The sequence below is a fragment of the Molossus molossus genome, unplaced genomic scaffold (assembly GCF_014108415.1).
Source record: "Molossus molossus isolate mMolMol1 unplaced genomic scaffold, mMolMol1.p scaffold_m16_p_9, whole genome shotgun sequence".
NCBI lineage: Eukaryota > Metazoa > Chordata > Mammalia > Chiroptera > Molossidae > Molossus > Molossus molossus.
The window spans coordinates 20,604,102-20,616,691 of record NW_023425403.1 but is presented as its reverse complement, the minus strand read 5'-3'; the positions used below and the strand labels follow the sequence as shown (position 1 = coordinate 20,616,691).

Below are 12,590 nucleotides of genomic sequence, written 5' to 3'. Positions count from 1 at the left end.
AGTTTTTCCTGTGTCCTAATCCATTGATCTTGGTCAGTTGTAAATCTGATCACATGTGGTTTATTGAGGGCCAATGGATGTCTGCCCTCAAGGGCTGCTCCCCAGGCATATGTGAGTTTTCCCCATCCGACTGCCCCTGTCCTAGCAGTGTCTGCTCTTAAGCTTCCAGCCATACCAAACTTTTTCTAGTGTTCACATGTTGGCCTGTCAGTTCTGATCTTGGGCTTTAAGGCTTTTAGTTGTACATTTCACCCCTGCACCCCCTGCTCCAGTGAGCCCCATAGTATTGGTGCCTGGCTCTCCCTGGTTGCATTGAATTGTCCTTGTTGACTTTCAAATCCCTTTGGAATAGGTAATAATGTCTTTGTAGCCCTAAATCCTGCGCAGAGGAAGGGTCTGTAATGAAATGCAGACTTGTGAAATAGTACTGGCTAATCAACTAACAATATTAGTCCAAGGACAAAGCCTGGATGAGAAATAGTTCATCAGCACTCTAGACTCTAGCTGCTGTACCTCTCTCCCTCTTTTTCTTGTTTACCATCCGGCTGTGTAACTTGCCTTCTTTGTGATTTTTCATGTGTGTATGTGTGCGCAGTGAATTTTTTAGGACTCCTTAAAGAAGATTTATTATCAGTGATCTCCATGAATGAGTGTAATTGCAGTACTTTATGATTTCTTATCATTGTTTCTTATCATGGTTTCTTACCCTTGTTCTTATCAATTCAGTTTTTTTCTTTTTTCATTCTTGTTGATTTTATCCTTTGGTATTAATATTTATGTTATACTGAAACAAATAGAGAATAATAATAACAAATCTTTGTGTGTCCATCCACTTCCCAATTTTGCCATTATCTCTGTTTGTCCTATTTACCTCAGATCTTTTTTATTGGTAATGATTTTTAAACCAGGTAATAGTGATGAAAAACAAAGTTTACTACCTTTTTATCTATTTAATGCCTAGAATAGTTCTGGGAAGTTTTTGTGCCAGCCTCTTTGTTCCAGGAAGAGGTATACACATCACCATAACAGAAAGCTCTGGCTCTTGTTTGTGGTTGGGAGTGTGCTGTGGCTTAGTGTGTATGAGGGTGGGCTACAGAGCAGAAAAACAGGCCAAATATCCCGAATTTCTTGCTGCTGGCTTCTCGGCATCCTTAGTTAACCCTTACCTCATTACCCTTCTGAGCAGCTGTTTCTGTTTTTGCCTTTTCCTCTAGGCCCCTATTCAGAGAAGGAAAAAGCCTGCTTCACAGAAAAAGCGACGGTTTAAGACTCATAATGAACACATGGCTGGAGTGCTGAAGGACTACTCTGACATTGCTCCTGGCAAATAGTGAACAGTTTTGTAGGTGAGCAAAGAGTTACAAATACAAAGTCAAGATCTTTCTTGTTAATACTGGGATCTGAAGACTGTCTTCCCATTCTACTTCTGAGGACTGAGGAGAGGAGGAGTTAGTTCCGTTTACAGAACAAATGCAAATTACCAAACTCAAAGCTTATTTTAATTGAATAGGCTAATGAGAAATGTGATGTTTCCTGTTAACTTCTGTTACTTCTTTGGAGAAAGACACTTAGCATGGCACACAGGTGTCTTTGCTATTTATCTCTACTTCAGAGTGGTTCCTGGTTCCATTTTTCCTTTTATTCCTTTGGAACAAGTTTTCAGATAGCTTGAATGCAATATTTGTTTATTCCAAAATAACATATTTATAATAAAATCATTGCAGAAGGAGCTCTAAGATGTTAGTGAATTCAGTTTTTTTCTTTTCATTCTTGGCAATGGCAGTTGGCAGCTCCGGTCTTTAACTTCCACAGGGTGTGTGTTTGGGACGTCGTTGGAGACTGTGATCTGTGCTGCGTTGCTGAGCATATAGATTTCATAGTTGGAACACAAAGTGTGCCTTTTGTTAGCAAGTGAAGCAGTAAAGGTACACTACATGTGATTTTTAATGTTTTTTTTTTTAAAGCATAAATCAGAATTTAGCCTTTTGGATTTTGCAAGTCATTGTCTCGTGCCATCAGGGATGGATAGAGTTTTGCCAACCTGAATATCAGCTTTACATCTTGACCTTGAGGTTCTTTTGGTGAAGAGTTTGTTTATGTCTTCATCACTGGCCAAGCTCATAAGAACCATTATCAAATACATGGGTTCTTAAGAGTCGTGATACCTTACAGGAAATCTTTGTGGTCATTCCAGCCTTCTGTGGCAAACTACCCATTTTCTTTATCTGTACTTGTGATATGTGGTGGTTCCCTGGGTTGATTGTTACAGTTCTCATATCACAAATAAAAATTTTAATGGATTATCAAAAGAAGGTGTGGTGTTCTCAAAAAGGGTGTCATGGTAACCTAAAGTAGTAAGTACTTTGTGCAGATGATGAGGAGTTCTTTTTGCAGCTTTAGTTCTTTTTATCCCTTTTGTTTACTTCTCACCTGCATTTCCAGAGTCACTGTTTACCTCTTTCTTATATCCAAGCCCTAAAATATGGCTTGAGCAGATATAAAACTGAGGCTCCCAGAACATGGAGAACTCAGCTATTCTAGCTTTGTTTCAGAGGTTTTTTTGCTAGTAAGGAGGAGCTTTAATATCTTAAGGTATAAAACTAGTTTTTCTGTAAAAATCTGTTGTTAGTATGCCTCCTTTCCATGGTCTCTACACAGAATCCTGTTTTTGTGTGTTTTTCCCCCCCAGTTTTATTGAGATATAATTGACATATAACACTGTATAAAGTTTAAGGTGTACATCATAATGATTTAATTTATATATCATGAAATCGTTATTACAGTAAATTTAGTTAACATCCACCATCTCATATAGATTCCAAAAAATTGTTTTGTTTGCGATGAGAAATCGTAGGATTTATTCTCTTAATTTTCATATAAACCATACAGCAGTGTTAACTATAGTCATCCTGTTGTACATTATATCCCTTGTATTTATTTATCTTAGAACTGAAAATTTGAGCCTTTTAACTTTCTTCATCCAGTTTCCCCTCCCCTCATCTCCCACCTCTGGTAACCACATCTGATCTCTTTTTGATGAGTTTGGATTTTTTTTTTTTAGATTCCACATGTAAGTGAGATCATATAGTATTTGTCTTTCTCTGCCTGACTTATTTCACTTAGCATACAGCCATCAGATTCTATCCATGTTGTTGCAAATAGCGGTCTTCCTTCTTTTTTTTCTTTAATGGCCAGATAATATTCCATTGTGTATATATATACACAACATCATCTTTATCCATTCATCTGTTGATAGACACTTAGGTGCTTCCATGTCTTGACTATTTTAAATAATGCTGCTGTGAACATGGGAATACAGCTATCCCTTTGACATAGTGTTTTTATTTTCTTTGGAAATATTCCCAGAAGTGGAATTGCTGGATCATGGGGTGGTTCTACTTTTCTTTTTTCTTTTCTTTTTTTATTGATTCTAGAGAGGGGAAGGGAGAGAGAAACATCAATGTGAGAAAGAAACATCTGTTGCCTGCCTCCCGCATGTGACACAACTGGGAATCAGACCCACAACCTAGGTATATGCCCTGACCGGGAATTGAACCCATGACACTCCAACCTACCGAGCCACCTGGATGGGGCACAAGGTGATTCTGCTTTTAATTTTTGAGGAAAATCATTACTGGTTTCCATAGTGGCTTGTGCCAGTTTACAGTTCCACCAACAGTATACAGGTTACCTTTTCTCCACATACTTGCCAGCATTTGTTTTGTCTTTTTTATGCTAACCATTCTAACAGGCTTGAGGGGATATCTCATTGTAGTTTTGATTTGCATTTCCCTAATGATTAGTGATATTGAGCATCTTTTCATATACCTGTTGGCCGTATGTGTATCTTTGGAGATATGTCTATTTAGGGCCTTTGCCCATACAGCAGTGTTAATCTTTTGCTAATAAGTTGTGTGAGTTATTTATATATTTTGGATATAAACCCCTTATCAGATATATGGTTTGCAAATATGTTCTCTTATTCCACATTGTTGTCTTTTCATTTTGTTAACTTTTTGCTTGGCAGAAACTTTTTAGTTTGATATAATTCCACTTGTCTAATTTTTATTTTGCTGCTTATGCTTTAGGTATCATATCTAAAATGTCATTTTCTGCCCTGGCTGGTTTGGCTCAGCAGTTGGAGCATTGGCTTGGTGTGTATGAGGTTGGGCTACAGAGCAGAAAAACAGGCCAAATATCCCGAATTTCTTGCTGTTGGCTTCTTGGCATCCTTAGTAAATCCTTACCTCATTGTGGGTTTGATTCTGGTCAAGGGCACGTACCTTGGTTGCAGTTTGGTCTCCGGCCCTGGTTGGGGTTGCGTGGAAGGCAACCAATAGATGTCTCTCTCACATCAATGTCTCTCCCCCCCGCCCCTTTCCCTCTCCCTCTCTTCCACTCTATCTGAAGATAAATGGAGAAATATCCTCGGGTGAGGAGTTAAAATGTCATTGCCAAGACCCATGTGAGGAAACTTTTTTGCTATGTTTTATTCTAGGAGTTCTATAGTTTCTGTTCTTACATTACTATGCCTTTATAATATAGCTTGAAATCAGGAAGTGTGATTGATGCCTCCTACTTTATTCTTCTTTCTCAGGATTGCTCTGTCTGTTTGGGGTCTTTTGTGGTTTCATATAAATTTTAGGATTGTTTTTCTCTTTCTGTAGAAAATGCCACTGGCATTTTGATAGTAATTGCATTGAATCTATAAATGGCTTTGGGTAGTATGGACATTTTAATATTATTCTTTTAATCCATGAACATGGGATACCTTTCCATTTATTTGTGTCATCTTCAATTTCTTTTATCAATGTCTTGTAAATTTTTTGTTGTTAATCTTCAGCCGAGGATATTTTTCCATTAATTTTTAGATAGAGTGGCAGTGAGGGAGGGGGAAGAGAGGGAGAAACATTGATATGAGGAAGATGCATCCACTGGTTGCCTCCTACATGACTCCAACCAGTATTTTATATTGTTTTTCATTTACTATTGTAAATGGGATTTTCTTTCTTTAGTTTTCAGATAACTTGTTGTTAGTGTATAGGAATGCTACTGATTTTGTATGTTAATTTTGTATGCTGCAACAATACTGAATTTGTTTATTAGATTGAACAGGTTTTAAGTGGATTCTTTAGAATTTTCTCTATATAAAATCATGTTATCTGAAAATAGAAACAATTTTACTTCTTCCTTTCCAGTTCTGATGCCTTTTATTTCTTTTTTCTCACCTGATTGCTTTAACTAGGAATTTCTGTTCTATGTTGAATAAGAGTGGTGAGAATGGTCACCCTTGTCTTATTTTTGATCTTAGAGAAAAAGCTATCATTGTTTATGATGCTAGCTCTAGGCTTGTTGTATATGGCCTTTATTATGTTGAGGTATGTTCTGTAGCTATTTTATTAAGAGTTTTTATCATGAACAGATTTGTTAAATGCATTTTCTGTGTCCTTTGAAATAATCTTAGGATGTTTTTCTGTCATTGTATTAATGTGATCTAGCATATTGATTGATTTGCATACATTGAACTATTCTTGCATCCCAGATATAAATCCCACGTGATCATAGTAAATGATCTTTTTAATGTGCTGCTGAATTTAGTTTGTCTTTGGTATTGGGGTAATGCTGGCCTTATAAAATGAGTTTGAGTGTGTTCCCTTCTCTTGGATTTTTTGGAAGAGTTTGAGGAAGATTGGCATTAATTCGTTAAATGTTTAGTAAAATTCACCTGGGAAACCATCTGGTCCTGAACTTTTCTTTGTTAGGAGATTTTTGATTACTGATTTAATCTCTTTACTAGTAATTGGTCAGTTCAGATTTTCTGTTGCTTCCTGATTTCAGTCTTGGTAGGTGGTATGTTTCTAAGAATTTTTCCATTTTTTTTCTAGATTATCCAGTTTGTTAGAGTATAACTGTAGTATAGTAGCCTCTTATAATTCTTTGTATTTTTGTGGTATCAGTTGTAATGTCTCCCTTTTCATTGATAATTTTGTTGATTTGGGTCATCTCTTTTTTTTTCCTTGATAAATCTAGCTAAAGGTTTGTCGATTTTATCTTTTCAAAGAACCAACTCTTAGTTTTATTAATCTTTCCAGTTGTTTTCCTATTCTCTATTTCATTAATTCTCTATTCTTTATTTTTCTCCTGCTAACTTTGGGATCAGTTTGTTCATTTTCTAGTTCCTTAAGGCATAGAGTTGGTTGTTTATTTGAGATCTTGTTTCTTAATGTATTTATTGCTATGAACTTGCCTCTTAGAACTGCTTTTACTGCATCCCATAAGTTTTGATATATTGTTTCCATTTTCATTTATTTCTAGATACTATTTTGTTTCCCCTTTCATTTCTTCTTTGATCCATTGGTTATCAGGAGAGTGTTGTTTAATTTCCACTTATATGTGAATTTTCTGGTTTTTCTTCTGTTATTGATTTCTAGTTTCATACCATTGTGGTCAGAGAAGAAACTTGGCATGATTTCAGTCTTCTTGAATTTGCTAAGACTTGTTTTGTGGTCTAACTTATGGCTTATCCTAGAAAATGTTCCATGTGTACTTGATAAGGGTATGTATTCTGCTGTTATCAGCTAGAATGTTCTGTATATGTCTGTTAGGTCAGTTTGCTCTATAGTGTTGTTGAAATCCACTGTTTCCTTATTGATTTTCTGTCTGATCTAGCTATTGTTGAGAGTGGCGTATTCAAGTTCCCAACTATTATTGTATTGATGTGTATTTCTCTTTAGCTCTGTTAGTTTTTTCTTTATATATTTGGGTGCTCTGAAGTTGGGTGCATAAATGTTTACAATTGTCCTATCTTCTTGAAGGAATGATCCCTTTATCATTATGTAATGATCTTTTTTGTCTCTTTACCATTTTTAGTTTAAAGTTTATTTTGTCTGATGTAAGTATAGCTATGCCTGCTTATTTTGGATATCATTTACTTAAAAAGTATCTGTTTCCTTTCCTTCAACTCTCAGTCTATATGCGTTATTAGAGCCTAAGTGAGTCTCTTGTAGACATTTGAATCTTGTTTAGTTACCCATTCAGCCGTTCTTTGTATTTTGGTTGGATAATTAAATCTATTTACATTTAAAGTAATTATTAATAGGTAAGGATTTATGGCTTTTGTGATTTTCTGGCTGTTTTGTAGATCCATTGTTCCTGTTTCATATCCTGCTGTCTTTTGTGTTTTGATATCTTTTTGTATTAGTATGCTTTGACTTTATTGTGTTCTTTTGTGTAATTGCTACAGGTTTATCCCTTAGGGTAACCATGAGGCTTGCATAAAATATCTTAAATGGATGCTGCTTTGAATTAGTTTCCCTGCCTGGTGCAGTGTGAGAACCAACCAGCTCCAAAGCCTATAAGGCTCTTTGTGGTCTTGATTCAGGCTGACCACACCTCAAGTTGTCTGGCTGAACAGGGACGCTAGATATTGACTGGAGATGACTTAACAGGTTTGCCTGCCAGTCTTTGCTTGAGCATTGTGGGTTAGGTAACTTTATTATAGGTGTTCTCGCCAGGTTTTCTAGTCATTTGAGGCTGGGAGCTTCACTGAGCAATGGTTGGGGCTATTACTCAGTTCCTATAACAGGGTGTGATGGGCTAGTTCCAAGAAGGCTCCCAGGTTACCCTGATCAGGACTTTCAGTTGGGAGGGGATGGGAGCTACACTCAGCAGTGGGTGTGTCCATGACTTAATTCCCCTGCCTAAGTAGAGCCAGGGAACCCTACATGTATAGCACTGGCTTTGCAGGTGATCAGCTGTCCTTGCCTCTGATGTGCTTGAACATTGCTAGACTACACAGCTTCTAAGTGTTCTTGCCAGTCTTTCTGGTCAGGCAGGGCTGGGAACTACTCAGCAGTGGGTAGAGCTATGATTCAGCCCCCCTGCCTGGGCAAGGGCAGACCAGGCTCCAGGACTGGCAAATCTCTTAGTTTGAGAAGCCAAATCAGGCAGACTTGTACCCTATTGATTTTCCTGGTTGTACTGTGACATCTGCTTGGTTCTGCAAAAATGCTGGTTGGGATTATTACCGTCATGAGCTGCTTAACAACAGGGATACTTTATGAGAAATGTGTTGTTAGATGGTTTTGTTCAAATATAACAGTGTACTTACACAAACCTACTTGGCGTAGCCTACTACTATAATTGTATGTGTTATATATACACCTACACCACTGGTAATGCATTAGGTTTGTTTACACTAGCATCTCCACAAGCATGTGAGTAATGCGTTGTACTACATTATGATGGATGTGATGTCACTGGGCAATAGGAATTTTTCAGCTTCATTATAATCTTATGAGACCACTGCCTGTATGCAGTCTGTTGTTGACGTCATTATGCTGTGCATAACAACTTGGGCACTGCAGGCAGGAATTCAGTCTGCCAGGAATTCTGCCAGGGCTGGTTGTTGCCGCCCCTCTCCCCTTTTCTGCCACACTCAGATTACTAATGGCTGATTTCCCTGCAGTCCTGTGGGGCAAGATCGAAGGGGGGGGGCTCCTTAAGAAGTGACTCATGCTAGGGCAGCTGGATGTCCACCCTCGGCACTCTCTTTCCACTGGAGGAACTGTAGGTTTAGGGGAGACCTCAGCATGGTGCTGCTTTAGCCTGGGGGAGTGGCATTGTGGTCAGTATATAGCTGCTCCTTGTACCTTCTGATGTGGTCTGTCTTGTTCTCTCTGGTGTAGGAGAGTGCTTCAGCATCACCCTATATTCTAGAATTCTCTCAGTGTCATACCTTCCATGAATAGTTGTTAGTTGTTCTTGTGAGGGGAAATAAAGTCAGGAACAACCTATGTTGTTATCTTGGGGCTATCATCTGTTTTGTTGTTATGTCTGGAAATGCATTTTGGACACTTCCAACACTTCATTTGTTTTGCAAGGAGACAGACATCAAGGCCTCCATCACAGGTTTTAGGATAAGATGCTTGAAGGCCAAGTTGTGTATTACAGTGGTTTCTCGCTAAGCCTGTGTTCATCAGTACTTTGTGAGCTGGCCTTATAGTTGATTTCAGTTATTTTGTCTGAACTCATTTTGGCAATGAGGAAATTGAGATTTAGAGAAATAAAACGTTTTCCTAAATTGTCACACTTGCAAATTCTGTAGCTTTACCTCATTCACTTGCATTTTCTTGTGTTAACCTTTGATGTCCTTTGACATTGGAGAGAAATCCCTCCATATGTCCCATGTTGAGGTACTGGGATTGGGTCATCTGGTGACATGTGGGGAGGGGTATACTCTTTGTAGGAAATTGTGATAGTCCAGTTGTGTTTGAAGATTGTAATAAAAAGAAAGAAGAGTCGTCTTTTACCAGTTCTTGTCTAAAAACACATCCACCAGAAATTTGACTTTAAAGTTGCAGTCATGTTGTTCCTGCCCCTTTCTGCTGGATCTGCTGGCCATTTAGAACTAAGTGGGACAGGCATGGCTGGTGCATTAACAGGTTAGTCTGTGTGCATTTTGATCTACAATTCATCACAGTCATTGGCGGCTGTTAAAAGGGGACAGCTAAAAGAAATATAGTTGAGCCTAGACCAAGTGTAAAAAATGAGCCTTTGGCTGCTGCTGTCACATCCTGTAAGTGTGGTCAGATGATGGTGGGACTCTGGGGACAGAGGAGCACTTGATACCTGTGGAGCAGACTACTAGCAGAAAGGCAGTGCAGGGCCATCCCATTACTTCACTCCAGTCTTCATAGGCAGGCCCTGCAGAGGTGCAGCCATCAGCTGCTGCTGTGAGCTGTTTGAAATCACAGAAGAGATATTCTGAATGTGCTCTAGGGCATGTGGGTTTATAAATTCCCCAGTTGTTACCAGCTGACCATTTTTTGAGGCAGAGAAGATGAGACTCAGTGTCCCTTCTTCCCTTTAGCCACTGTTTTTACTTGCAAAGGATTCACTTATGGGGAAGACTTGGGGTTTTTTAAGGTTTTTTTTGTTAATCCTCACCCGAGGATATTTTTCCATTGAATTTTAGATAGAGTGGAAGGGAGGGAGGAGGAGAGAGAATGAAATATCAGTGTGAGAGAGACACATGACCCCTACCAGGGCCAGGGATCGAACCTGTAACCCAGATATGTGCCTTTGACTGGGAATGGAACCTGCCACCCTTTGGGCCAACGCTTTAATGGCTGAGCCAAACCCGTCAGGGTGGGTTTTCTCAGGTGTTATTACCTGTTCTTAACAAGCCAGGACCAGCATTGTTGCTCTGTAGCAATGCTGGAATACTGTGCTCGGAGACAACAGAGGTGAACTGTCAACACTGCATTGCTGTCCTTGGGGTTTCTTGTAGGACAGTCCTTCTTCTCCTAGTGTGTGTTTGGTAGGCTTCTTCTGAGAAAGCAGTAGATGTTTAGTGGGAGGTGGAGTGGTGGAGTTGTTCCAAGGACCTCAGGAAACCAGTTCTCAGACTAACTGAACCTTGGAACCCCTGCCCCAGTCCTCCTGTCGTGTGTGTGTGTTTTCACACTTTGGAAACAGACTAGACCCTGGCATTGTGCTTTTGACCTTCCTTCTGGCTATAGTTAAAAAAACCAAAAGGACATTTTTCTTCACAAAAGGGTTCTTTTAGAAATAAGTGTGTTGGCCCTTCAGCAGAATGGCAAGACTGCCGTCATAGGCCCCTTCGGACAGTTAGGCCTGTAGAACTGGTCCAGCTTCCTTGGTTTGGAGGTGGGCCAGCACATTCCTGCGACTCAAACCATTTGGTTTCAGGACCCTGTGAGAACCCAGTGAATTTCAGCCACCCAGAATTTTGCAGGGGTCATACTTCAAAGGACATCTATCCAAACTTAAAATAAGTGAAAACACAGAAGGGTACTAACAAGAGAGAACTGAGTAATCTGTAACCTGAATTTGTCAGGACCTGCTCCAGAAACACCCAAGAGCAGGTTTATCTTGCACTTGACTATTGTAACAATTTGAACTTCCTTGGGGAGCCCCTCACACCCAAGCCCAGCATTCTAGTTTTAGGGGGAAAGTGCTCTTTTGTTAACTTGAGCATAATTTCTTATTCAATTTAGGCATGTATTTTTTTTTTTTTTTATCCTTACCGAGGACACTTTTGCATGTATCTTCAGATAGAGCGGGAGGGAGAGAGGGAGGGAGAGAGAGAGAGAGAAACATCAATGTGAGAGAGACACATCTAGTGGCTGCCACCCACGCAACTCTAACCAGGGCGGGGGACAATCCACAATCGAGGTACGTGCCCTTAGCAGGAACCAAACCCGCAACTTTCTGGTCCGTGGTCCGATGCTCTAACCGCTGAGCCAGACTGGCCAGGGCTAGGCGTGTATTTTTGCTCAGAAGACAAGTTTGGGTTGAATTGAAGCCTCTGGCCTAAGTTTCTAATTTAATTGTGTTAATTAGCAGGGTCAGGGTTTCACTTGAATTTTAAGCGATAGATGTGTGTGAGCAATGGAGTGTGGACGGTTTCATTGTTATCTTTATTTGTGGGCATAGTATGTTATGGTTTGAAGGAACAGGGCCTTTCCCCTCCCTTATAAAGCAGGAATTGGCATGGTGGGTACTTTGGAAGTACTGGTAAAGTAGACCTTGCAGGTTTACCGGAGAGCTGTGGAGAGAGGATAAAACGAGGAAGACTTTTCATGGCATATAGGCATCTTTCGGAATTTGGGATTGTTACAGAGCCGGGTCATTTTAGTCTAGGACAGTGGTTCTCAACCTTCCTAATGCCGCATCCCTTTAATACAGTTCCTCATGTTGTATGTGGGCGGATCTGCACGTGGGCGGACCCGCCTGGAGTCGGATAGAGGAGCGGTGTCTCGGTTCCTAAGACCATCGGAAATATGTGATTTCTGATGATCTTAGGTGACCCCTGTGAAAGGGTCATTCAACCCCCAAAGGGGTCGTGACTCACAGTTTGAGAACTACTGGTTTAGGAGGTTCTGCAGCACAGACAGGAGCTTTACTGTGGCAGTTTAAAATTTTTCCCTATTTGGGGGCCTTATTCAGTGAGCTGATTGCATATGGTTTTCAGTATCACAGTTCAGTTTTAGTGTAGGTGTTTTGAGGACCAGCATTTCACATAACCCCTCATTAGTGACAAACACTCTTCTGTCTTCTAAGAATGTTGTAGAATTGTTTGTCATGGGAAGTTGTGATAGAGTGAATTAAGAGTTGAAGAGTAAGAGCAGCCATGCACCAGCACTCTTAAAACTGGGTAAGGATGCTCTTTTCATTAACAGTTGGACATACCAGTGATGTGGAGGGCCGTAGGGAATATGCACATATTCCTAGCACCAAGCATGCTTGCTCAAGGCACCCAGAAACACCGAGTTGATTCCTTCTGTGTCATCCTGACACACAGACCAAGAATTCTTGTGTACTGAGGTAAAGAATTCAGCAATGTTAGCCAGCCTCTTTCATCCTCAGGAATGTTCCTTATGTCCTATAACTTAGGACTCAAAGATGCCATGGGGTACTGGAGTTCGGGGAACCTCAGAGGTGAGAGCAGCATGTTGTATGGAGGTCCAACATGTATGCAAACATTGGTTCCAGTGAGTTTGAAGCCTAGATATGATTAACTGGAATTACAGCTTTCGTTTTCCAAGTTCCTTTAATTTGTAATT

General features: G+C 39.9%; 1 protein-coding gene across 2 annotated transcripts in view; it reads left to right on the top strand.

Annotated features, from left to right (window-relative positions):
- The window catches only part of GTF2E2 (general transcription factor IIE subunit 2), a 62,593-nt gene extending 60,183 nt beyond the window's left edge, over positions 1 to 2,410 (top strand). Inside the window, exon 8 of one of the 2 annotated variants that reach the window (XM_036249962.1) lies at positions 1,215 to 2,410. In XM_036249962.1, the coding sequence (XP_036105855.1) occupies positions 1,215 to 1,331 (117 nt within the window). In that variant the 3' untranslated portion in view covers positions 1,332 to 2,410. The remainder of the gene's footprint in view (positions 1 to 1,214) is intronic. The other variant, XM_036249961.1, reaches the window with a different exon arrangement.
- The last annotated feature ends 10,180 nt before the right edge of the window (positions 2,411 to 12,590 follow it).